The following is a 24,014-nucleotide window of genomic DNA, read 5'->3' on the forward strand; positions in this document are numbered from 1 at the left end:
AGGAATCGGGTTCTGCATGGTGGGGCGGGCTCTGTCCTCTGGGGGCGGGGCTCCGGGAGCCGAGGGTGGAACCCCAGGGATCAGGGGCGGAACCCATTTGGAGGGGTGGGCTCAGGCCTCGAGGGCGGGGCTCCGCGAACGGGATGGGAGGACGGAGGTGGAGCCTAAAACAACAGGAGGCGGGTCCTGTAGAAGGGGGCGGGGTCACGCTGGCTGAGGGCGGGGATAATGTCATCAAGGGCGGACCCTGCGAGTCCGGGCGGGTCCCGGATTCGCACGCCAGCCCTTGCTAGTCTGGGTGGGGGCGGCTTTTGGAGGAAGCCGGAAGCAGCGACGGCCTCAGCTCCAGAGACATGGCGGGCGTTAAAGGTACACCGCGACCCCCGCCCGCGGCTGGTGGTTGGGGTCGCTCCGGCTCCTAGCTGTGCGGCTCCCAGCTTGCTGAGCGTGCGGGCTCTTGCAGACCCCGGCCTCCCGGGTGCGCTGCAGCGGTGTTTCGCGGACCCTGTAAATGCTCGTGCCCACGCCCGCCAGACCCCTGGCGGAGGCTTCCCCCTGTGGGCTGTGCATTCCCCTGTCGCCTCCTGGGCTTCTCAGTTCCCCGCGGGTCACACCAGGGTCCCACATCCTCACCTTCCTGCTCCTCCGCAGTTTCCTGTGGCTTACAGAGGAGCCTTTGTCTCCAGGCTGGATGTTGGAAACTTGGTTCTGTTGTTCCTTACGATTTTCTAGATGGGCAGAATCAATTCCGGGCGTGTGGCCGTGAAAAGTAACCAGAAACACTCTATTCGTCGCAGCCTGGGGGCTGTGATTAGGTGGGATTTTAACAAGATTTTGAGTGTTTTCTTTAACTCGACTGTGAACAGACAAAGCAGTGGGTGTGCTGTTGGTGTTTTTGAATGGTGATAAAAGAGGGTACCGAGATGACCACCCTGATCTGTATGAATGAAGAGCAATGGGGGTCTGAGTGGGGACGTAGTTATTGGAAGGCTTCCTGATTGGATTTCTGATCATCTGCACAAAGTAGACTAACTTGTCTCTGTTGGACTTCCTTTCCTTAAAAACTGTCCACCAAGACCTTCCCACTTACCAACATGTGTACAGATGGACACAGTGTATATGCATGTGTACTTGGGTGCACTATGAATGTGTCTGTGTTGAGTAGCAGTAACAGACATACCTTATCATTTCTGGAGGACTTTCCTTTTCCATATCAGCTGAATAAACGTGGTTTACTTGGGCAGTGTCCACCATATAATATATCCATTTGAAAGCCGTGCAGAAAACAGGGGAAGTGGTGTCTCCCCACTACAGAGTGTTTGGTCATGGCCACAAAGTACAAAATAGTAACAGTAGTTTATGTGTGAACGTGCTAGAAATCATGTAGTGAAAAGGAACTCAGGCTATGAAGTGGACAAGAACTAAGCAAAGTAAAAAAATTTTTTGGGTAATTCAGCTGTTTCTAAGAACTATATTGGAGACTTAGGATAAAAGATAAATGAGAAATTTACTGACTTGACGGCTGCAGATAATTATATTGCTGTGTAAGTAAATGAGGTGTGCTCAGAGACAGTTGGGAACATAGAGATAATATGTTGGGGTGGGTGAATCATGTCCCTCCAAAGATATGTTCAAGTTGTAACTCCCTAGTGGCAAATAAGGGTGTGACCTTATTTGCAAACAGCAGATGTTAATCAGCCGAAGGTAGTATTTACTGCCTTGCACGATGTCCTTCAGATAACAGAGAAATTTGTGCATGAAGACATACAGGGAGAGCACCATATAAGGACAGAAGTAGAGGGCTACAAGATGGCTTAGTACAGTGGTCCTCAACCTGCCTAATGCTGGAAGGACCCTTTAACACCATTCCTCATGGCATGGTGACCCTTAACCGGAAAATTATATTTATTGCTAACTTCATAACTGTAATGTTGCCATTGTTATGAATTGTAATGTAAATATTTGTGCTTTCTGATGATCTCAGGTGACCCCTGTGAAAAGGGTCCTTTCACCTCCCAAAGGGGTCACGACCCACAGTTTGAGAACCACTGGCTTAATAGGCAGGACACTCATTGCCAAACCTCAAGACCTGAGTTTGATCCCTGGGACCTACATGGGGAAACTGGAGAGAACCAACTCTTACTTCCACACATGTAAATGTACTATGGCACACTCCCATGTCTAGATAGATAAGCCTAAGTAAATAATTTTTTTAAAATAAAAAAAAAAAAAAAAACAGTAATGGACATTGGAATGGTAAGCTGCAAGCCAGTAGTGCTGGCACTGGGAGTTAGGCAAGAAAGCTTGCTCCTTAGAGACTTCAGAAAGAGAACGGCCCCGCCCACACCTTGATTCCAGAACTAAGAGAATTATTGTCTCTGGTTCTCAGTCACCCAGTTTGTGGTAATCCGTTGTGAAGCCAGCGTGGATGACCACTCCTCCATGGGGGCAGGTGACAGAAGGGGAAATACTTCAGCTGAATTTATAGGGCCCCGCAAGGGTGGGGTTGGGACCAGAATACATTCCAGCTGGACAGAACAATGTCCGACTAGGGCAGAGGCCGTGAAAGAACACATCTTCTTTTCTTGTTCTCAGGGACTTGGAGGAGTGGGGGAGGGTCGAAGCTGGAGATGTTCGGAGTGAGATTGTAGTGAGCCTCTAGTGATAGAGCAGCTTGTGGGCTGTGACCAGAGATGCAGAGGGCAGCACACAGGCAGCTAATCATCTGTATGGAGGAAGGCTAGGGAGAGGCTCAGTCGGCAGCAGGAGGAAAGCATAAGGGCTGCTCTTACACAGTAGCAAAGAGTTCAAGAGAAGACGGCCGTTTTGAGTGAGGTCTGGTAAAATGAGTTACTTTGATGAGCTGTAGAGGACAGCTAAGGTTTCAGCCCTCTAAAACCGGGCTTCAGGGTAAGATGAAGCATGTGTTTAAAAGGGTGGGATTGGAGTAGGAATGGAAGGTCATTTTACATGTTGGATTTGAGGTCCTTCTTGGCTTTGGCTCTACGGGCACAGTAATCTAGATGAGAAATAGAGTTCTTAGGATCTGCTGTGGGATGGAGCCTTGGGTATGCCTGGGCCCTTGTTCTGGGAGCTTGGGGTTGAACTGAGCTTTCAGCAGTCAAGTGTAAAGTGCAAAGAGACGGACTTGAGTTGTTGGTTAGCTCCTACTGAAATTTAAGAAATGGCAGCAAGCTGGCAAGCTAGCTCAGCAGATGCTCGCTCTGCAAACTGAGGGATCTCAGTTCAATCCCAGGAACCCATGGGAAGTGGGAGGAGAGAACTGACTTACAAGTTTGTCTTTACATGTGCTGTGGCACATAGACCCGTCCCCCACCCCCAGACACATCATTACACATAATTTAAAAAGAGAGGAAGTAGGCAGAGAGTGCAATTCCTGAATACACACACACACACACACACACACACACACACACACACACAGGCCTTAAAGTCACTGAGCAGAAATATGGTTGTGAACTTTGAGATGATTTTGGAACAGAAAGAAGAAGTAGGTCTGTGGTTCACATGCTGTAGGTTCCTGGAAGAGAGAACTTTGCAGGCGGTCTGTCACAGAGGAACAGGGCAAGGCTATGAGGAAAGGGCCAGGCAACTTCTAAACTCACAGACATTTGTCCATTAAAAATACCATATTAGTAGAAAAAGATAGACACTAAGATAGAAATTCCTTCCTCCTCCCCTGACATCTGTATTCATCCAGGTTTCCTAGAAAGCATAATGGTTTCTTTCTATTGAACACTCTTTCTAAATCTCTTAATAAAAGAAGGCAATAAAAATTGATTAGGGGCTGGAGACATGGCTCAGCGGTTAAGAACACTGACTATTCTTCTAGAAGACCCAGGTTCAACTCCCAGCCCTCACATAGTGGCTTACAACTGTCTGTAACTCCAGTTCCAAGGGACTGGACCCCCTTACACAGGCAGAACACCAATGCACATAAAAATAAATAAAAATTTTAAAAAAGTCTTCATTAGTCAGTGACTAGTTATATTAGGGATTTTAAGAAGAAAGTCTGGATGATCTGGTATCCTGTGCTTCTGATTTATTATTTTATCGAATAGCTGGGTGAGTGGAGAGCTGCCTAGCCAGCATCGGTTGAGCCCTTTTATCGAGCACCATGTATAGATGATCCAATTTAATTTCCAAAAATCCCTTGAAATGGGACCATCATCGCCACTTTACAGGTAAGAAACTAGGCTCAGAGAGGTCCAGCTGCCTAAGGTCGTGCAACCAGCTGGTTGCAGAATTGACATCTGAGACCCATTTGGTGACTCAGAGTTAACCTGATGGGCTGTCACAGAGCAAAGTGGAAAGGGCAGACATGTTCTGATGTGAGTATCCAGTGAGTGTGGGGATTTAGACAGTGGCCACTGTTGGGGATCGTTTCCTATGAAGGCATGTTGTGAGTTCCCCTCACTGGTGTTGACGATCTTGGCACATGTAGAGAGAACCCATGTGGTAGGCAAGGCCAAGTTGCTGGAGTGGCCAGAGAGCTTTCCACCTTTGGTTTTAAAGTGGTGGGCAGAGGCCATTGCCATTCTCACTGTGGGCTATTGGACCAAATGAACCACAAACTGGGTAGTTTAAATGACTTAATCCTGAGTATTGGAGGCCAGGAAGTCCAGGATCAAGGAGCAGACAGTGAAAAAGAGAAGTTTCTTTCTCTTGTGATAAGGACACTGGTCCTGTCAAAAGAACTCTACAATCATGCTCTCGTCTCAATATATTGATTTTCTAAATGTGTGGCTATGCATGCCTATTATCCCAGCTCTTGAGCTGTGGAGGCAGGAAGATCTCAAGTTGGAAGCCAGCTTGGACTACATTGTTTTAAAGAAAACAAACCCAAAGGCCTCACTTCTTAAGACCATCTCACCAGGAGTTATGATTTCAAATATATTAATTTAAAAGGTACACAGACATTCAGTCACATAGTAGTACTCATTAGATAGTCAAATGTAACATTAATTAATGACATAAGTAAATTGCTACATTTGCTTAAATTTGTGACCTCTTGTAATGAGTATTTTTCTGTCTCACCAGCCAGCTCCCAAATAATGACACGGAGACTTCTTATTAATTATGAAAGCTTGGCCTATATCTTAGGCTTGTTCCTAACTAGCTCTTATAACCTAAATTAACCCATTTATATATCTATGTTCTATCACATGGCATTACCCCTCTTCCATCTTGCGCCTCTTGTTTCCTTTCCATGTCTCCAGGCGTCTCCCCATGTGCCTGGATTCCTCCTCCTCTTCCTTTCTGTCCCCAGAAATCCCACCTGTACCTCTTGTCTAGCTATTGGCCATCCAGCTTTTTATGACCACAATCACAGCAATACTCCTCCACACAGGGTACAAATATCCCACAACAACCTCTCCTTAAATTTCATCTTTAAAAAAATGTATGTGAGTTTGCACATACAGCACACCTGTGGAGGTTAGAAGATAACCTGCAGGAGCTGGTTCTCTCCTTCCACAGTGTGGGTCCTGGAGATTGAACTCAGCTCATCAGGCTTGCAGCAGGTGCCTTTATCTGCTGAGCCAACCTGCCAGCCATGCGTTACTGAGATATATTCAGATAGCATAAACTCAGCCTTTTTAAATGTAAAATTCTGTTGACTTTATCATATTCACAAGGTCGTGCTGCCTCCACCGCCATCTAGTCCCAGGACATTTGCCATCCCTTAGACAAAACTCTGCACCTATTAGTGGTTTCTGGACCCATCACCCCAAACAACCATCGATTAGAACCTTTAACATTCACGTGTGTTTTCCACAGCTCTCGTGGCACTATCCTTCAGCGGGGCTATTGGGCTGACTTTTCTCATGCTGGGATGTGCCTTGGAGGACTATGGGTAAGTTGTTTGACAAAGGAATTACTCTGTGTGTGTGTGTGTGTGTGTGTGTGTGTGTGTGTGTGTGTGGTGTGTGTGTGTACATGCGCGTGTATGTAGGCATTTGTGGAGGTGATGTGTCTTCCAGTCTCTTCTCTACCTTATTTTCTTTTTTCCCACCTTATTTTTTTGAGACAGGATCTCTAAGTAAACCTGGAGCTTGCTCATTTGGTTAGACTGGCCAACAAGCTATGCAGATCCCTCTGTCCCCCCACCCCCACCCCACCCCAAGTGCTGGGATTGCAGGTGTACACTACTGCATCAGGCTTTTTACATGACTGCTAGGGATTGAACTCGGGTCTTTTGTGTTTGTACAGCGAGCACTTTACCTACCTACTCTCCAGCTCTCAAAGTAACTTCTCTGTTACTGTCACTGTCAACGTCTGATCAGTGTGGCCCATGCTGTGATGCACAAGTTGGTGAAGTCTACATTAGGAATTCAGCCCCTTCAGGTACCAGTGTATTTATGTAGAGAAAAAACTCCTTTAAAAAAAAATGGGTGCATTAATTTAATAAACAGTTGTTAAGCTCTGAGCCTGAAGCAGCTGGGTTGTGAGCATGCGTCCTGCCCACAGGAGCTTGCAGTTGAAGTTGGAAGAGAGAGACAGACAATTAATTGAGGAAACAAGAGTGTAGAGACAGTGGGAGCTCAGAGAGTGGACCTGCGCATTTCTCCTGAGCCAAGACTTAGTGGATGAGCCAGACGTTCTCTGCATCACAGGCATAGGGAACAGTCGGTAGCCTTTGTGCTGCAACCCACTAAAGGAGGATTAACCCAGCATGTAGGGCCAGTTCTTTGGGGCTTTGTATGCCCTGTGGAGGAGGTTAGATGCATGTCCAGACAGCAGGAGCTGGGAAAACATATCATGAGGCTAGGTAGGAATGTAGTGACAGAGACTGTAATCCGGATGGATCCTGAGGGACCACTGTCAGAGATGTAGATGGGGCCTGGAGCCGTGGAAATGGCCTGTGTAGGTGACAGTTGGTTGTATTCATTGATATCAGGGCTCAGGCGAGTTCCTGCCAGCTTGAATGAGTGGTGAGTGGCTTGAATGCCTGACCTAACCTGTGCGACTGAGACCAGCTGGAACTGGTTTTTGTGACCTCTGTCTTGGGTTTTCTATTGCTGGGATAAAACCTCATGACTAAAAGCAGCCTAGGGAGAAAGGCTTTATTTCAGCCTACAGTTGTAGTCCATCATGAAGGCATACTCCAAGAGACTGTCTCACGCAGAGCAGGCCTCTGGCAAGAGAAGTCAGGGCAGGAACGGAAGGCAGGAACTGAAGCAGAGGCTGCGAGGAATGCTGCTTCCTGGCTCGCTCCTCATTGCTTGCTTTCTTACACACCTCAGGACCACTTGCTCAGGGTGACACCACACACACACACACAGTGGGCTGGACCTTCCGCATCAATCATAAGTCAAGAAAATGCCCACAGGCTAGCCTATAGGCCAGTCTTACGGAGGTATTTTCTCAAGTGAGGTTCCCTCTTCTCAAATGACTTTAGTTTGTGTCAAGTTGGCAAAAAACTAACCAGGAAAAACATTGCTGAGTTCAAATCTACCATGGAGTTAGAAGTGATCACACACATTATTTAAACATGATGTAAGCACACACATTTGTTCAGAGTTTTCACAGCTATTACTGTATTCTGGTTTAGGGATATGTTGTTCCCCTTCCTGCCTGGGAAAAGAAAGCCTGGGATGGTGAAAGCCTGGCTGACTGTACAGTAAGAAATGGCAGGCGTGGCTGTGGCACTCTGCTGACTCTTGGCCAAGGCACTGTTTGTCATTCCATGACTACTGGAATCCAGGTGTTTGAACTCTCCGTAAGGTACCATGTCTCCGTAAGATGAGAACAGCCCACATTGCCGCCACCACACAGAGACGCATTTTACGCCTCTGTGACAGTGACTTGGGACTTCCGTCTGGATCAGAAGTTGGCAAACTGGCCAGTGTAGCTGTTGCCCACTTTGGTGGGTCAGGCTTTGTTGGGACCACCGGCACCGCTTTTGCGTCCCAGTGGCAGAGTGTAGAGGTGACGGAGACCTGAGGTGGCCTGGCCACTCGTGGTCTGTGCTTGGTCTTTTACAGAAAAGAGTTGGCCAGTCTCTGGTCTTCCCAGGTGATATTTAAATGTTAAATTTTGTATATGAAAAGACTTCTCTTGCCAGAGGCCTGCTCTGCGTGAGACAGTCTCTTGGAGTATGCCTCAGAAAACTGTCACAGTGTTCCAGGGGGAGTGCAGGTGACAGTTAGGCCCCTCCTCTGTAGCTTGCTCCTCACTGTCTCTGTCCTGATACTGCCTAGCAGCCCCTAGCAACAGTGCTTTCTGGAATATATTCTGATAACCTCTGCAGTTTCAAATGAGGAGCCTGCATTCATTGTTTCCCTCCGGAGTCGGCTTGCTGAAGGACACTCCCTTCTTGCTTCCTGGTTATCACCCCGACTTCCTACACCCTTCACCCCAGGGGCGCTTGCTGTGTGGGTGGATCTGCATGATTACCATTTGGTGATGGTGTGTGTTATTGTGCCGTGTGTTGATGATGATGACTGGCTGGTGTGTTTTCCTCTAATGGGTGTCTAACCGAAGGCAACCAGGATGATTGGTTATTTTGAAAGTGTTTTTAGGGAAAACACAATTGTAAATTCAGTGGCTATTCTTAACCACTGCAAGTGGTTTTCCTCCTTTGTGTGACATTATACTTGTAATCTACTGTAATACAAGGTGGTGTTGGGTACATACAGTGAGCAAATGTGCATTTTCATTCCTTCATTCCTAAAATCTTTTTTTTTTTCCCCCACCTACTTGACAAGTGTAAGTGGAACGTCCCATTCAGGGCTCTGGAGATAAATGGAGATTGACTAAGACAAATCACATCTTTGTTCTAGTGAGCACAAAGATACCAAATGGTGCTGTGCAGAAAGCTAGAAAGGGGTGTTGTAGGCAAGGGTCACTGGGGTCACCTTCAGGAAGGGGTCTCCGGCTTAGACTGCACTGCAGGTCAGAGCCCAAGGCAAGCTTGAGACCAGAGTGTGCCAGGAGCAGGGAGAAGGCTGCTGTGGCTACGGGTTAAGAGAATGAGGGTGGGGTGGTCCAGAATGAATTGAAGAAATGGAAAACAGCGGATGTGGAACCTGATTTGTGTTTCATTTTAAATCATTGGAAGCTTTCATGCATGCATGCATGCATGCATGTAAAAGATCTTCATGAAACTAGCATGTGTAAGCCACTGTACTGTGTTCTGAAGGGAAAGCAGGTGGCTTTTTAAGATCCTGTCCTTGGAGGTGCTGATCATGGCCAGCTGTATAGCTCAGTGGTAGAGTTCTTGCCAGCTTGTACAAAGTCCTGGATTCAGTACTGTAAGAAAATGCAGATCTGTAATATAATACTCCATAGTTTTTTAACATAATGTAAACTGCATATGTACTAGAGAATAAGTAATGTTTTCCTAACTATATCTGTGCCTGGTAGAAATATTTTCATGATATAATATTTATAGTTGATTAATGTTTTTACTTAAACATGTAAACTAATGATAATGAAACAGTAATATGCCTTTGAGTTAAGATGTAACGTTTCTTTTGGGTTTCATCTTGGTTCCACTGAGGACAGCGTTTACTGGCCCCTCTTCGTCTTGATTTTCTACGTCATCTCCCCCATCCCTTACTTCATCGCCAAAAGGGTCACATATGACTCGGATGCGACCAGCAGTGCCTGTCGGGAGCTGGCATATTTCTTCACTACTGGGATTGTTGTTTCTGCCTTTGGATTTCCTGTTATTCTTGCTCGCGTGGCTGTGGTGAGTTCTGTTTTCTATTGTTTCAGTCGGCCGTCAGGGTTTGTTTCAAAGGCCTGTGTCTGAGACCTCAAGTTCATTTTCATTGCTTCAGCTTTCCCTGAAGCTGGCTGTGGCTTGTGTTTCTCTCTCCTACTTGAGATTCATCAGTGTCGTGCTCATATTTTCAGAATGCTTTCTTTGTTTCTCCTACAACTTTTAGTCAAATCGTATGACTTCTTGCTTTTTCCACATTATGCCATTCTTTTCAATCATTCTTAGATTCCTGCCTCTTATACGACAGGGCAAGCCATAGAGACGATAGAAAAGATGCTTCCCCAGTCAGAAAATGAAGGTCATATTAAATTGGAACTAGGAGCTTACTTCTCAGTACCCTGGTAGATACTGAGCAATATCTAGTGAGTGACGACATCACCACAGCCATTGTAGGCTTTTTTTCTTTTTTGGCATGTAAACAAACATTGTGGGTATAATTTATTCAGTTTCTTGATGTTCTCTGACTCTCCTACTCTTTGTTTCTATTCTGCCAACCACATTGGCTGTCAAACGTGCAAATATGTACAAGTCTCGTTTATTTATTCAGCATTAAATACGTTTATGAAATGCCAGGACTAAAAATCTCACACTGTCAGCACTCGAAGAACACGATGATGCCCCGATGAGGATATATGCTAAGGTATACTACGTATGAGGAGGGACATTGGTAAGAATACCACAGGAGCACCAGGAAGAGAGAAATGCCAGCAGCTGCTTGATGGGGGCCTCTAAAGCCCAGTAGGATTTTGATTAAAGCAGAGAAGGCTGTTGGAATGGCACCTAGGTATGAAAATGCACTGTGTGGAGTAAAGAACAGTGCAGTATGATGAAGCAGAAAGGAGGACCGAGAGGAAGGCCACAAATGTCCTTGGGGCCTACTGAGCCAGAGCCCCCCTAAGGCTGCGCCAGCTCGAACTTTCCTTAAGCCATGAGGCTTTCTGAAGCTCTGAACACGAGGTGGCCGTGGCCTCCTTCTTCTGCCTTAAGTGCTGATATTTCTACTTTCAGCACTGTGCTTGTGTTGGGGGAAGAAACTTTCATTGATATTTCTGTTGGTTCATTTGAAGCCAAAAGAAAAAGAAATGCCCACTAGAGGGTACTCTTGTCCCCAGCTGTGCCTCCAAGGAAGCCAGCTGCCCAGCTGGAATGCCCCTTTCCTTTAAATGCAGATTATTGTTTAAAAGTATGCCTTGCCTAGAAAAGAAGCAAACAGATGCATAACTTTCCAGTTCCTGTTCTCCGTGAAAGAGGTTGGTGCATGCAGAGCCTAATGTTGTAATTGGATCATCAATAATCTTGCTTACATGTGTTTTGCTTGAGGCAGTCATTGTCAACTAAAAACAGGGACGACGTAAAGGATAATACTAGACTTAATTGACAAGCATCATGGCATCAGTTAAACTAATGGCTGAGACCTTGGTCACGTTTCAGTGGGGGTTTCTGGTGCAGCCAATAAGAGATTTGCAGAGTACAATCTGAAGGTGACTTCCCCCTTCTTTTGTGTTCCAGATCAAGTGGGGAGCCTGTGGCCTCGTGCTGGCTGGCAATGCTGTCATTTTCCTCACAATTCAAGGCTTTTTCCTCGTCTTTGGAAGAGGAGATGATTTCAGTTGGGAACAGTGGTAGCGCTTTAGCATCGGGTTTCCTAGAGTTTGTACTGTACGTATATCTGTGCACATGTGGTGTCTTCTTATGGATTTTAATATGCTGAGTTTTTTATACCTTTATATCATAATCATCTTAGGGAAGATGTCGTAAACAAAAGATGAGTTCTGTTCCTGGCAGATAGGTCACTCCATCGACTCAGATTCTGCTTGGGACATACTTGGGTAATCAGAGGCACTGGGACGGATCTGTGACAGCCCAGACAGAGTTGATGTTCTCTCTGTACACTGTAGCTCCATCTCAGAGCGAGTCGCACCCACACTGTGCTGGGAGTTCACAGGGGATGTGGGGTCTGAAGTCCCATTAGACCAGGTGCATCTGGTGACATTCCACACTTGTCACATGCCTGTTGAAGTCTGAGAAGCTTGGTCGTAGAGGAATCAGCATCATGTCTAGCTCACTGTCCTCCGCTTGGCACAACACTTAACCCCTCTGGGTGTTGCATGCTCATTACCTGCCCCATGTTAAGAATAAGTTCAGACTCCTGGTGTTTCTAAAATGTTTAAACTTGCCGGGCGGTGGTGGCGCACGCCTTTAATCCCAGCACTCGGGAGGCAGAGCCAGGCGGATCTCTGTGAGTTCGAGGCCAGCCTGGTCTCCAAAGCGAGTTCCAGGAAAGGCGCAAAGCTACACAGAGAAACCCTGTCTCAAAAAAACCAAAAAAAAAAAAAAAAAAGTTTAAACTTATATTTGGGATGTTCCTCAAATTTGGGGGGGAGGATCTGGGTAGGGCGTGGTGGCGCGCACCTTTAATCCCAGTACTCAGGAGGCAGAAGCAGGTGGATCTCTGTGAGTTTGAGGCTAGCCTGGTCTACAGAGTAAGTTCCAGGATAGCCAAGGCTACACAGAGAAACCCTGTCTTGAAAAACCAAACCAAAACAAAACAAAACAAAAACCAAACAACAACAAATTGGGGGAACCTGTTCTTAGGAGGGAACAAATCAATCCTCATATCATTTAAAGGGCCATGGCTGTTTGCACAGAATAAGTTACAAAATAACCCAAAAGCCCTGCTGCTGCCCCCCCCCCCCCCCCCCCCCCCCCCGGCTGTAGCGGGTCCCTGCTATAAGTGGAGGGGAAGACCGAAAGTTCTTTGAAATTTCCCTTTAAAACTTTGTGCTTCCTGCCCCTTTCCAGTGTCTCCCATCCCCCACTCTCCATCATTCTCGTTTGGCCGGCTGGTTCTGGCCTCCCCTGGAGGCATATGAATGTCAAGAGCAAGCAGAGGCTTATGGCTTCTTTGGATTTACATGTCGGTGCACTTTTCCTTCTTTGTGTGGAACTTGATGTCACCTCCACAGGAAACACGGGATCCACGTTGGTTCTTATAAACAGTTTTTCCAGCTCATCCTTTTTATCTGTGACCTGTCAGGAGAAGGAGGTGAAAACAGCCACCTCATCAGGATGCCGACAGCGGTGTTTAAGCATTAATATTAGTAGCTGGTGAGTGTCCAGAGCGCTCGATCCTTGAGGCTTCTGGTCTGAGGAGTCAGCACACCCAGCTCAGGCTGGTGTGACGCTGGGGCCAGCAGATGGACAGACAGCGGACAGCGTGCAATGTTATTTTTTGGCCTTGTGCATGATATTATGTGTATTTCAATATTTTGTGTACATATAGAATTGTTGTCATTTCTAGTATTTACATTAGAAAAATGATTTAGATACTTGATCATTTTAACCAGCATTTTTAATCATGACTCTTGCTATTGTAATAAATTTGACTTTAAACACTGAAGGGGAGTTGAATTTCATGTCTTTCGTCTCATGTTACCTTGCTTAAAGGATGAGTGAGAATTTCTTGACACTGGAGTGGGCAGCTTTGAGCAGTAATTTCTGTCTTAGAATAATATTGGGGACTTCTGGGATACTGTTTCCAGTGTCCAGTGGGCTGTAAGAACTTTTCTTTCCCTCAGATGGCAATAGCCATCAATTTATGCTATTTTTTTCAGAGATGTCTTGTAACACATCTCAGGTAACCATGATAACTTTAATATAGAAGATTAAAGTATTACTTTTTCCCCCTCCCCTTTCTCTTTTTAAGATAGGATCTTCCTCAGTAGCCCAGGCTACCCTCAAGCTCTTTGGATACTTCGGTCTCACCCTCCAGGTGAGTATTGTGATTATCAGCACATACGCCACACCTGGCTTAAGAATTAGCTCTTGATTTTATTTCCAGGATGATGAAAGGTACCTGTACTGTGAAAAGTATTTGAGAGGCTAGAGAGATGGCCCAGTGGTTAAGAGTGCTTGCTGTTCCTGCAGAGGACCTGGGTTCAATTCCCAGCACCCACATCAGCTGACTTACAACAGTAATTCCAAGGATCCAGTGCCTTGTGGCTCTATGGGCACCTACACACACACACACACACACACACACACACAGACATACATACATATACATAAAATAAACAAATAAATCTTTAAGAAAGTATTTGATGCGACAGATTATTAGATTTGCTGTGTGTCTGAAAGGAAACACATTTATTCCATAGTGCCAATTAGCATAAGCAATAAGTGTTAGCCATATAGGAATATTTATTTAGTACAGTTTTTTTTCTTGGTCACAATGTTGGATTTTTTTTTTTTTTACTTCCAAGGAGTACTCATCCTTTTATTGTAGATATATTTAAAAATCCAGAGTGTATTGATTACATCCTAAAATTGAGAATACGCTTCAAAGACTTGCTCACAAGAATTCTCATGCCAGGACTAACACATTCCAGCAATTAGCTTGCAGGAGAATGGGAAACCCCTTCCACAGCCATGCTATTATGAATGGGCCAAGGCAGGTAAACTGTTGGCCCTGACCTGTAAGGCTGAAGGCCCCTACCTGAGTTGACATGGAGTCCTGTTTCAAAGTTCTGAGGTTTTGGAGGAAGGACAGTGGGAGCTCCCACCTCTTTTTCAGAACAAGGTTGTTCCTCATTAGTTTTTACTCTTTTCTGCCTGTGGGTACCGTTGTGGTCCAGGCACCTTCCAGTGAGTTTGACCTACCTCCTCTTCCAACCTGGATTCTTCTCTTCTTCTACCCCATCCTTCCTCCCGCCTCTCAGGTTTCTCCTTCACCTTCACCCCGTCACCCACTCATTAATCAGCTTTAGCTGAGAATCTCGTGCTGTTGGAAGTCATCTGGTCCACTTTCTTCACAGAAGGAATGCATGCCGTCTGTTTTCCTCCCCCTTCTGAAACTGGTGTCAGTACCCCCAGGCACCCCACGTACCACAGCCCAGAGCTTGTGAGAGTGCCTTCTGACCCACTCTCGGTCACAGAAAAGCGAACAGGCAGCACAGCTGTGTAGAGAAGCATGGTAATGTTTGGGGTGCGGCAAGCATCCCCTCTTCAGGCCAAGGTTCTCAGTTGTTTTCGTGTTCACAGGTGCTTATCTGCTTCCCACTAAGCACCCCATGTGCGTTTCTTACAGATGTCCAGACATCTACCTATTAGTTACCTCCTTGCTGAAGATTTTTCTAGAAGGTGAACTGTTTTATTATGTTAATAGCACCCCCGATACTCTAAAGGAGTTCTCAGATGATGTCACAAAACTGTGCTTTCTCATAGTTTACTAAATTAAATTTTGTATCCTAAGAGAACCAAAATATTTATGATACCAGCATTATCTAGGAAGAGTAATTAATTATAGCCTGGACACATTATCCTGTAGATGAATGTCACTTGTGTGTTTCTATTCTCTCCATTTTGCCTTGATAATTCCTTTATTTGCAAAAGCCCTAGCTTATGAGTTACGTTTTGCTTTCAAATGGCGAGGCTGCTAGGGTAGAGCAATGGTGTTTAACCCAACTATGAAGCCAGAGATCTCTGAGTCTGCTTTTGGGTGTGTGACATATTGAAATGGAAAATTGTCCAGTAAAACTTGTCTCTTAACCCTTCAATGGAAGCTTTTATGCACATTGTTAAATTAAAAAGATTCTGTTGTACTTTGGGATACTTTATGTTTGGGAAGGTTTGTTTTCCAGTACTTTTGTCTGGACAGCCTCAGTGTAAACCTGACTGATTGCGATCTGCTCTTACTGTAGTAAGAGTCCTGCAGTCCTGGTGCTGGAAGCAGTGTCCGCCCGGAAGGAATCCAGGCCCTCATGTCGACTGTCCTGGGGTAGTCTCCCTTGGGAGGCAGCAGACTTGGGTGCAGGTGTAATGGCAAGATTAACCCAGACTGCTGTATGGAAGGGGTGGAGAGATTTGCCAGTGGATAAAGAGCTTGCAACCCAAGTGTGAGGACAGGGTTCAGATCCTTGGCACCCACATAAACAGCTGGGCAGGCATGGTGGCCCACCAGGAATCACAGCACTTGGAATCTTGGAGGCAAGCTGGCTAGCTAGACTAGCTGAATTGGAAGGTGGAGAGCAGTGGAGGAATTGCATGACATAAATTTTGGCCTCTACATGTACTCCTGTAAATCTGTGTTTGCACATATGCATGTACACACACACACACACACACACACACACACACACACGCACACGCGTGCGCAAATGTGAAGTGACACAGAAGGAACTGGGGATGGGAAGATCTGACCTGATGTTTACAAGTGCGTTTAGGAATTGGATCACAAAGAAGTTATGCTATCCCATCAGTCACATAGTTCAATTACTAGACCCAAGTTTGGCAGTGCTAATGTAAGTATAAAAGGTCCACAAGAGGGGTTGGGGATTTAGCTCAGTGGTAGAGCGCTTGCCTAGCAAGCACAAGGCCCTGGGTTCGGTCCTCAGCTCTGGGAGAAAAAAAAAAGTCCACAAGAAAACTGTTCTCAAGGAAAACCAATAGGTGGCCATTTTGAAAGAGTTGTCCATCCTTATTAGTCCTGGGAATACAGGCAGGGTGGAAGTCTCAAGACTGTCCCTCGGAGCACAGCACACTTCGGAGACTGCAGTGTGCCCCTTCAGTATTGATTGTCAGACATGGGTGTTATGGCACTTCACACACTTGAAATTATTATTATTTTTTTTTGAGACAGGGTTTCTCTGTGTAGCTTTGGAGCCTTTCATGGAACTCACTGTGTAGCCCAGGCTGGCCTCAAACTCAGATCTGCCTGCCTCTGCCTCCCAAGTGCTGGGATTAAAGGCGTGTGACACCACTGCCTGGCTCTATCAATTAATTTCAAAGCCGGGCAGTGGTGGCACCTGACTTTAATCCCAGCACTCGGGAGGCAGAGGCAGGCGGATCCCTCGTTTGAGGCCAGCCTGGTCTACAGAGCAAGATCTAGGACAGGCACCAAAACTACACAGAGAAACTGTGTCTCAAAAAACAAAAAAATAAGAAAAAGAGAAAGAAATTAATGATAGTGAACTTATGCATTAGTTTTTCTTTCTCAGAATAATTCAGTTATTAATTCCCAAGGCCTTGGCTAAAATCTGTTTATCCCTGACGGTCATTCACTTTATAAGTTAAAGCATGAATGTAGCCATGCTTCTGTCCCAACACTTTCGTTTCCTCTGTATCACCATACTGTGCCAGTTTCACAACTCTTAGAGCTCTCTGCAAACTGTGTGCTTGATCCCCTGACACAACCACAGTTCCCTAGCACTTTGGTTACAGTACAGCCTGCACTCCAGCAAGCCAGGGTTGGTTATCTACCTCGTTTTTCTCCCTTCCTTGGGTTGTTTTGAGACAGGGTCTTACTATGGAGGTCTGGCTGGCCTGGGATTCACTCTGTAGACCAGGCGGTCTTCTAACTCACAGATATCCATCTGCCTCTGCCTCTGGAGTGCTGGGATTAAAGGTATGTGCTACCACGCCCAGTCTGGTCACCCACTTTTAATAAGCCAATCAAAAGAGCCAAATTAATAGTGAAATGCAAAAACTAAAAAGAGGAAGAGAGAGCGAGACAGAGACAGAGACAGAGAGAGAGAGCACAGAGATTTATTCAGGAGGGCTACGTTGGGAAGAGGAACAAAGATCCAGTGATTTCCTTAAGTCCATCTTCTGGGTCCTTACATGAAGTTTAGGTTTAAATTCGTGATTAAGCAGTCTTGTCAAGGTGTGGTCATGTCCATCACTGTCTGTCCCAGTCTCCTCAGGGAAGTCTGACAAGTTACCAGCCCTGTGTGAAGTCTGTTTCAGGAGAGTTTCCTCCTCTGCTGCAACTGTGTAATCCATAAGGAGTAAACTTCAGCAGAACCTTTCCTACTCTGCACTCACTGACTTGTTGATTTCATGCTGTCCCATTATATTAGTTACTTTTCTGTTGCTGTGACGGAACACCATGGCCTCGTCAACTTATAGAAGATTTTATTTGGGCTCATAGTCCCTAATGGTGGGGACCATATGGCCACAGGCAGCAGTTATGGTGGCTGGAAGCTGAGAGCCAGCTAGGATCTCTCTCAGACTACAAGCATGAAGCAGAGAGAGTGAACTGGAAATGGCCCATGGCTTTGAAACCTCAGTGACACACTTCCTCTTGCAAGACATCCCTGAACACCATCCCCAACTGAGGACCGAGCATTCACACAGTTGAGGCTATGAGGGATGTCCTCATTCAAGCCACCACTCCTGTCTTTGCCTTTTGGAGGCAGAGGACACCCATTTCTATCTCTAGGGCAGACCCCTCTAGCCCCCAGGATTGTATACACAGCTGGCAGTGCGTCCTGTCCACTGGAGTCTCAATGTGCAAAGTCAAGCTCCTGACTCTCCCCTAGTTTCCAGTTTCTTGGGCCGAAAGACTTGAAATGTTTCAAAGCTGCTCATTTCTTGCCATCCTACAAAATTCACCCTCTAAAAGTATTTAGTCTGTCAGGTTTTGTATATTCAAAGAGCTATGCAACCACCATCTTCGGTTTCAGAGTGTGTTTGTCATCCCACGCGAAACGGCATATGCATTAGAAGTTACTCATTTTCCCTCCCCCCACCCTAGCAGCTCTGGGAAATGCTCTGGCTCTAGAGCCTAGTTCTATAAGTAACAGGCATGCAGCGGACCTGGGAAGGCATGCATGTGCTGCAGCTCCTTATTTTGGTGAGGTGGGAGGACTTAGCTCGCTGTTTTCTCTTGTCTCTTACCTCAGCAAAGTAACTTGCATGTTTAGGTAAGTGGTTCTCCAAGTGGACATCCTCAGGGCCTTTCTCCATTTATTTACACAGTTCTTTCCAGAGGCTATCTAAAAAGCGCCCCCCAGTGGCTACTAATGGAATGTATGGTGGCATATTCTGGGTTTTAGAAATTTCCAGAATTCATGTGCATGCTAAAATGTGCGTTTCCATAAATTGCCTTGTTTTTCACTTAGTTCTCCCTTGCTTTTTCCAGTTATACCTGTTACGATATCTGTAAACCCATTATCCTAATAAGTGGTTATTTAAAAATTCTCCAAACAGGTTAAAAAACAAAATAGCCCCTGAATTGCTGTTATGGTTTGAATATGAAGTGTTCTCCACAGACTTGTACTGTGAACACTTTGTTCCCAGCTCATGGTACTATTTTGGGAGCCTGGGGAAACTTTGGCGGGGGAGGGGGGACTAGGATCAACTTGGAGGATATAGGTCACTGGACATGGGTTCTTGGAGTATTTTAGCCCAGGCCCCTTCTCTCTGCTTCCTGTCCATCATGATGTGAACAGCTTCTGCAGCATTCCTGCACAAGCAGGCCCAGAAACCCAGAGCCAAGTCACCAAGGACTGACCCCTGACACTGTGAGCCAAATAACAACGCAAGAAGTCATTAATGCAGTTAGGAACTGAAGGTATGTGCAAGTTGAGACACTGGTCAGATCATGGTCACAATGAAAAAGAAAGGTTTGAGAAGCCACCCATGGTGGTACATAACCTGTAATCCCAGCATTTGGGAAGCTGAGTCATGAAAATCATGCCCAATGTGGACCACATACTATTGTACATGGCAACTTCATACAACTTATCTGCCAATTAAGTAATAAAGATGATGTGGCCAACACAAAAAGGACTCCTTTTGTTGATGAGTGGGCTTTTTGTTTTTTGTCATACTGGGTTTGTTGCTGTTTTGAGAGAGATAGAACATGAGGTTGGGTGAGTAGGAGGTAGGGAGGATCTGGGAGGTATTGGGGAGGGAAAGGAATATGACCAAAATACATTGTATGAAAAAAATTTAATAAAAAGATGAAATTCTACAATTTTCCTTTCTTTTTCTAATCAGATTAGTTTGTGAATCTATCCCCCCACCCAAAAAAAAAAAATCCCCAAGGGGTCAAAATGTGTTTTTTTTTTTTTTTTTTTGGTTTTTCGAGACAGGGTTTCTCTGTGTAGCTTTGCACCTTTTCCTGGAACTCACTTGGTAGCCCACGCTGGCCTCAAACTCACAGAGATCCGCCTGTCTCTGCCTCCCGAGTGCTGGGATTAAAGGCGTGCGCCACCACCGCCCAGCCATTGACACTCTTGATTCTCAACCTTTGGACTCCGATTGGGACTATCCTGGGGGGGGAGTGTATATACTATATCTTGGCACATCTCAGTCTATAATCATATGATCTAGTTTTTCTAAAAAGTCAGCCTATCTATCTATCTATCTATCTATCTATCTATCTATCTATCTCCTACTTATCTATCTTCTGTCTGTCTTCTACCATTCTAGTTGACTCTTTCACTGGAGAAACTAGAGTTACATATTTTGTTTTCTTGCTTTTTTTTTTTTAAGATGTCACCTTATCAGCTGGGCGGTGGTGGCGCACGCCTTTAATCCCAGCACTCGGGAGGCAGAGACAGGTGGATCTCTGTGAGTTCGAGGCCAGCCTGGGCTAACAAGTGAGTTCCAGGAAAGATGCAAAGCTACACAGAGAAACCTTGTCTCGGGGGAAAAAAAAAAAAAAAAAAAAAAAAAAAAGATGTCACCTTATCTAACTTCAGTTTTATGCTTCCTGTTTTAATTAGATAATGAGAATTCCAATTGTAATTCTCCTGGCATTGAAACCTCGGACATCACAGAGAATCCAAACCTGAAGTCAAGGAACAGACTAAGATACTCATGGCCTTAAATTATATGATTTCCACCTCGGGGGCCACTAAAAGCATCTTTGATAGGGCTTAAAACCACATACCTACTTCCTTTCTTAGATCTTGTCACTTTCCCAGGGTACTTCAAAGGAGGAGGATGTGGTCCCCATTGCTTTGAGGATATTCAGATATGTATCTATCCAATGGATTGGACTCACTATTAAGATTTCAAAAATTGATCTACCAATTCAATGCAACCCTAATCAAATTTCTAGAAAAAAATTTTGGAGAAATATACTAGCACTTGTGAGGCAGAGGTAGGCAGATCTCTGAGTTTGGGGCAGCCTGGTCTACAGAGTGAGTTCCAGGATAGCCAGGGATGCACAGAGAAACCCTGTCTTGAAAAACAAACAAACCCCCCCCAAACAAACAAAAAATGGAAAGAAAGAAATTAATATATTGCTCGATTTTTAGACCTATTGAGGTCACTCATATAAATCAGTGGAACAGAATCCAGAGTAGGACTATGTCTATCCACCTGTGGCCAGTTTTTGATTAAATTTGTTTTCTAAAAAAATTTGAGACGTGTAAATTCTTTGCTGTTATGTGTTGTTTTTAAAGTGACAGATATTTGACCAACGTGATAGTCAGTTCATGAAGCAGTTAAGTCGTGACAAAGGCATCTAGACTGACTGCCTTCCAGGAAGGGCCAATGAAGTGATGTGGCTGCAGAGACTGGGTTATTGAAGAGAGTTGTGACTAATAAGAAGGAACTAACACAGGGGGACCTGCTGGAAGTTCAGCCACTCAACACTAGATGGTATTTGTCATTCATCCTTTCAGGAAGTGTTTGTTGAGTGCCTACTATATTCCAGATATTATTCTTGTTATATAGCTAAGAAATAAAATGGACGAAACCTTTTCTTCCCTGGGATGGTTACTCTTGCTCATCATCAACTTGACATACCTGGGGAGAGAGAATCTGAAAGTTGAAGAATTGCCTCCATCAACTTGGCCCATAGGGCATTTTCTGATTGCTAAATGATGTAGGAGGGTCCAGCTCATTGTAGGCAGTACTGTCCCTAAGCAGGTAGGCCTGCAATGTATAAGAAAGATGGCTGAGGTTGAGTCTGGCAATAAGCCAGCAAGCGACAGTCCTCTGTGGGCTCTCTTTCTGTTCCTGCTTACAGGTTCCTTTCTCAAGCTCCTGCTTTGTCTTCCCTTGATAATGGACAGCACCCTGTAATACAAATAACTCCTACCCCACCTGGAGTTGCTGTTGGTCATGGTGTTTATTACAGCAACAAAAAGCCAACTAAAACACCCCCCCGCCAGATTGCTTTTTTTTTTTTTTGCTTTTTTTTGTTTTTGTAGGAAAGCAAAAGTTAAATAAACTAATAATATGCTATGTTAATGAAAGTAAAAAAGCAGCTGGGTGGCGTATGCCTTTAGTCCCAGCACTTGGGAGACAGAAGCAGGTGGATTCTGTGAGTTCAAGACCAGCCTGGTCTACAGGACAGCCAGCCAGGGCTGTTACACAGAGAAACCCTGTCTCAAAAAAAAAAAAAAAAAAAAAAAAAAAAGGGGGGGGGGAGAGTGGGGAGAAAGAGAAAAAAACAATAAAGGAAAGGATATAGACTATTATGAATATGGGCTTGGATGTGGGCAGGTGATGGAGACTCCTGCTTATGACACAATAGCCTGGAAAAGCTTACTAAGCATATCTCATCCAAAGGAAGTAGACGAGAGACTGGTCCAGGCAGTAGTGAGAAGATAATCCAACAGGAGGAAAGAGCAAGTGCCGAGTCGAGTCCAGAGCTTGGCTTGCAGCTGGAGGAGGATAAGGTATTGAGGGTTAGTGTGTGAGGGTTGGATACATCCCCTGGGGCCTCAGAGGTCCTTGTGAGGACTTCAGCATTTACTCAGAGATGACGAGCTCTAACTGCCCTGGCAGGAGTGAAGATATCCTAAAGAGGCACTTGTTCCCCTCCCTTCAGCTCTCAGACTCTTGAAAACAATGGACTGGAATTTCTCCCAGGAGCCTCATATTGGAGTCCTGTTACCAACTAGAGGGGAAGTTTGTCCCCCGGAACTGTGAGGAAGGAGCTGAGACAAGGCTGTGTCAGCGACAGGCCATACCTTGAGCAGGAAGGGCAGCTTGCCTTCCATTTTAATTTAATCTCGGGACCCTGAAAATGGACCTGTCAGGGGACAGTCATTGGATTTCTGCATCTGTTCCTCTTTCTAATATGGCTACAGTGAATAAATCGTTCTCTGCTCGACTCCAATATTTTTCTCTTTAGTTAGCCTGTCGGGGACAGGTGTCAGAGCCTAGCTTGTGAGGGCTGCTAGGGCCTGGAGTTTGACCCTAAAAAACTGGTGATAAAGCTGCACCAAGAGCATTTTGAGAAGGCATGGTCCTAATGGGATTGTTCTAGTGCGTTTTAACTAAAAGTGTTCTGTAAAGAGGGGGGGGGACCACTCTTCTAAAAATTGCTTTTCCAAATCTGTCTTTGAAAGACACGAGAACAACAAACAACTGAAAACATAAATAAATGCATTTTGCCCAGGCACAGATGGGCTCAAGCAGTGGGAATGAATCACAGAGTCACAAAATCACAGTTATGTCAAAAGTGCTTAGGAAATAGCTTGGTCCCTAATTAATAACTCCATGTTGTTAAATTCCACACAGATAAATTTAGCTGGTAGCAAGTGGAACGAGATAAGTTCTTATGGGAACATGCTTCCAGTAAGGTTGGCAAAGAATGCTGTATAGATGTAAAACAACGGAAGCTGTGTCCTAACAGTTAAGCTGGTTGTACCATGTCCCAATGACTGCTTGGTTCTGGTATGGAGCATAGAGGCAGAGGTGTCAGCATCTGGTTTGGCAGAAGGGTGGAGAGTGAAGTGGAAAAAACCAAGGAGACTGCAAATGTGTGGATGTTGTGGGACTGCTGTTGCCATGGCTACCCTAGGAACTGACCCCGGGCCACTTGGGGCATGGCTGTCAGTGCTCACACTTGTTTACGTTATTGAAAGATTTTATTTAGGTTTGGGGGTTCAAGGGAGACACTGAGGTGAATTATCTTTGGGGTAAGCAACTTATTAGGAGAGTTTTTAATGCCATTGACTGACAGACAGTAGCGTGTGGGATCTGGTGAGACAGACTAGGAGTCCCTCTAGGTCTCAGGGGAAGGAGATGTTTCATGTCACATAGTTGGTAAGTAGTCCACACCATAGACCTACAGCCAGGCTCTGCCTGATTCCTGGGCAACAGGGAATGGAGAGGGAGTCCTGTATTCCAAGGAAGGAATACAGGACCCAAGGCGTGAGGAAATGGGAAGAAAGGGCACATCTAGTTGAGGTACCCCCTTTATACCAGTAGCGCCCCTGATGTGGTGGGGTTTGTTGCCCGAGCCTATAGACTTCCTTGGGGAAGTGAGAGTAGTTGGGAGTCAAATGAGGTGAAGGTAAGAAGTGAACAGAGAAGATCCAGTTCATGGGGGGTGGGGGGTGGGAGAGGTGGGGTTGGGTAGGGAGGAGAGGTAGGGGCTGAGGGTGGGGGTGGAGGGGAGGAGAGAAAACCCACCAAAATGGTTTCCAATCAGGTCAGCAGCTCCATTTCCTCTTATCGGTGGCCTGTACTTATAATAGCAATGGAGATAGGAGGATTCTTGGGGCTCTCTAGCTAG

At 45.5% G+C, this 24,014-nt stretch overlaps 1 protein-coding gene across 1 annotated transcript; it reads left to right on the forward strand.

Annotated features, from left to right (window-relative positions):
* The first annotated feature begins 251 nt into the window (after positions 1–251).
* Leprot (leptin receptor overlapping transcript) lies at positions 252–13,148 on the forward strand. Its single transcript, XM_059254580.1, has 5 exons — positions 252–369; positions 5,800–5,875; positions 9,529–9,715; positions 11,258–11,407; positions 12,551–13,148. The coding sequence occupies exons 1-4, from the start codon at positions 354–356 to the stop codon at positions 11,372–11,374; spliced, it is 396 nt and encodes a 131-aa protein (XP_059110563.1). The 5' UTR covers positions 252–353; the 3' UTR covers positions 11,375–11,407; positions 12,551–13,148.
* The last annotated feature ends 10,866 nt before the right edge of the window (positions 13,149–24,014 follow it).

Source organism: Peromyscus eremicus, chromosome 2 (assembly GCF_949786415.1).
Source record: "Peromyscus eremicus chromosome 2, PerEre_H2_v1, whole genome shotgun sequence".
NCBI classification, from domain to species: Eukaryota; Metazoa; Chordata; class Mammalia; order Rodentia; family Cricetidae; genus Peromyscus; species Peromyscus eremicus.